The 3,135-nt window shown below is 35.5% G+C and overlaps 2 protein-coding genes across 2 annotated transcripts in view; both read left to right on the top strand.

Annotated features, from left to right (window-relative positions):
- The first annotated feature begins 370 nt into the window (after nucleotides 1–370).
- Nucleotides 371–2,434, top strand: LOC119666135. Its single transcript, XM_038075416.1, has one exon. The coding sequence runs from the start codon at nucleotides 371–373 to the stop codon at nucleotides 2,432–2,434; it is 2,064 nt and encodes a 687-aa protein (XP_037931344.1).
- Nucleotides 2,431–3,135, top strand: part of LOC119666134 — a 5,273-nt gene continuing 4,568 nt past the window's right edge. The window contains exon 1 of the mRNA XM_038075415.1: nucleotides 2,431–2,977. Coding sequence (XP_037931343.1) covers nucleotides 2,431–2,977 — 547 coding nt within the window. The remainder of the gene's footprint in view (nucleotides 2,978–3,135) is intronic.

Here is a 3,135-nt window from a genome sequence, read left to right as displayed (position 1 = left end):
TTCCCTTGGTTGGATATTATCTGGAGTTATCAACACAAACAATACAGTCAAAACTATAATATCAGCAGTTACTTCAAACATTGAGAGATTTTGGGAAATTGAAGAAGTTTGTGAAGCATCTGAAATAAATGAAACTGATAAAGAATGTGAAAATTGGTTTAAATCAACAACAACGCTAAATAAGGAAAACAGATTTATCGTAAAATTACCATTTAAAAAAGAAAACGAACTAGGAGACTCTAGGAAAATGGCTATGGCCAGGCTTTTGTGTTTGGAAAAAAGATTTAAAAGAAACTCTAAGCTAAAAAAAGAATATATCAAGTTCATGAAGGAATATATGGAAATGGGTCACATGCAGAAAGTTTCTTAAATGATATTTGGTAAATTTTATATGCCTCATCAAGCTGTAATAAGAGATGACCACTCAACAACAAAAGTTCGGGTAGTATTTGATGCTTCAGCAAAAACTACTAACGGAAAAAGCTTGAATGAAATACTACACACTGGACCTAAGCTACAGTTGGACATATTTCAGCTACTAATCAAGTGGAGATTGTGGAAGTACGTTATGACAGCTGATATAGAAAAAATGTATCGGCAGGTGTTGGTAGCAGAAGAAGATCAGCCGTACCAAACTATCCTATGGCGTGAAGATCCAGAAAAACCAATAGAAGAATTTGTACTGAAAACAGTAACCTACGGAACTTCTTGTGCACCGTTCTTGGCAAAAAGAGCTCTACTAGAAGTTGCTTATGATTGTGCAGATAAAAACTCAAAGTTATATCAGATAATAAAAAATGATTTCTATATGGACGATTTGATGACAGGTGCGGACTCCATAAAGGAATGTATAAACATTCAATTTGAAATCAGTCGGCAGCTAGAAAAGTTTGGATTTCATTTGCGAAAATGGATGGCAAACGAAAAGCGAATTTTAGGTGAAATTTCGGACTCTGGAGACAGTTATATTATTAAAGTAGAAGACGGAGAAGCTGTTAAGACGCTCGGTATACAATGGGTGCCGAAATCAGACAATTTCACCTTTTACATCGAGTCAGTAGATAGTACTAACATAACTAAACGCAAGGCACTGTCTATATTGGCTCGAATCTATGATCCACTTGGATGGTTGACACCAACAACAACAATGGCGAAATTATTTATACAAAAATTATGGCTTATGAACTTGACGTGGGATACGAAGTTAGACGTTAAATTATCTCACGAATGGAATGCGATTGTTTCAAGGATTTCGACTATTAAGGATATAAGAATTCCTAGATGGATATCAACTTTAGCTGAAACAAGTTTAGAGCTTCATGGATTTGCGGACGCTTCAGAGAAGGCTTATGCAGCAGTAGTTTATGCTAAAACTTCTAATGCTATTACTATTCTAGCAGCAAAGTCTAAAGTAAATCCGATAAAAAACAAAAAGACATTACCCAAGCTTGAGTTATGTGGAGCTCATCTGTTAGGAAAACTTATGAAAAGCATTAAAGAAGTTATAAACAGAGAAGTCAAAATATATGCTTGGAGCGATTCAACAATAGCATTATCATGGATCAAGAACGAAAATAAAACTAAAGATAAATTTATTGGGACTCGTGTAAGAGAAATCAAGCAATGCATGCCTTCGGCAACGTGGAATCATGTTAGGTCAGAAGATAATCCAGCGGATGTGGCTTCAAGGGGCTTGAAACCAGAAAAACTTGCAGCACATAGATTATGGTGGAATGGTCCTACATGGTTAAAAGATGAATCAAACTGGCCAACAGCAACTGAATCTGTTCTTTGTGCAACAAATAATATAAACTCTTCACAGAATATAATCAACGATATAATAGAACGGTATTCCAATTATAGGAAATTATTATACGTCATTGCATATATAAGCAGATTCATCAGAAAGCTAAAAAAGGAGAAGTTTCCTGTGTGGTTGACAGTAGAAGAATTAAGGGAGGCAGAAAATATTATAATACGGCATACTCAACATTTATATTTCACAAAAGAAATCAACTTGATCAAAAACAGAAGAGAACTTCCATCTGGTTATAAAATTTGTAGTCTTTACCCGTTTCTGGATAAAAATGAAATACTGCGAGTCAGAGGCCGGTTAGAAAATTCTCCATTCTCTTTTGCTAGAAAACATCCAATACTATTACCAAAATGTCACTTAACGATGCTAATAGTTGATGATTATCATAAAACTACACTACATGGCGGTATAAAACTAATGGAAAATATGCTGAGGCGGCAATATTGGATAATTAATGCTAGAAATATTATTAAAAGGTATGTTCGAAGTTGTGTTAGATGTATACGATATAGGCGTGAAACCGCTACACAGTTAATGGGGAACCTACCGGAAAGCAGAGTGTCAATATCGAAGCCATTTGAGCATGCAGGAATAGATTATGCAGAACCGTACAAATGAGAGTATCGAAAGGAAGAGGTCAGAAATCATATAAAGGTTATATAGCCGTTTTTATTTGTATGGCTACGAAAGCAATCCATTTAGAAGCTGTAAGTGACCTGTCAACAGACGCGTTTCTGGCTGCCCTTAGAAGATTTTTCGGTAGAAGAGGCAAAAGTTCGCATTTATATTCAGATAATGGTACAAATTTTGTCGGTGCTGCTAAGAAAATAGATGATGAATATGAAAAAGCTATTAGAAAACTTTCATCACTTGCTGGAACGATGGCAGCGGAAAAAATTACATGGCATTTTATTCCCCCGGGAGGTCCTCACTTTGGAGGAATCTGGGAGGCTGCAGTCAAGTCGATGAAACATCATTTAAGACGAGTCATTGGTGAAGTGAAATTAACTTATGAAGAAATGTCGACACTGTTAATTCAAGTGGAAGCAGTGTTAAATTCTAGACCGTTATGTGAAGTACGAGATGATACAGAGAATACTGATGTTTTAACTCCCTGCCATTTCCTAGTTGGAAGACCTTTAATTGATATTCCAGAGGAAAGTTGTTCAAAATCAATTGATTCTCTTAATCGGTGGAAAATAATTCAGAAAATAAAAAGTGATTTCTGGAATAAATGGAAAAATGAATATCTTGCAAGTCTTCAACATCGTCGCAAGTGGAAGCATTCTGCCCCAAATATAGAAAAAGATCAGGTAGTT

This window comes from Teleopsis dalmanni, chromosome 1 (genome assembly GCF_002237135.1).
Source record: "Teleopsis dalmanni isolate 2A chromosome 1, ASM223713v2, whole genome shotgun sequence".
Lineage (NCBI taxonomy): Eukaryota > Metazoa > Arthropoda > Insecta > Diptera > Diopsidae > Teleopsis > Teleopsis dalmanni.
Note: the sequence above shows the minus strand (reverse complement) of the source record. Positions and strands in the feature narration are given on the sequence as shown.

Coding starts and splice junctions, on each gene's coding strand:
- LOC119666135 (XM_038075416.1), top strand. CDS start 371: ATGATATTTGGTAAATTTTATATGCCTCATCAAGCTGTAATAAGAGAT.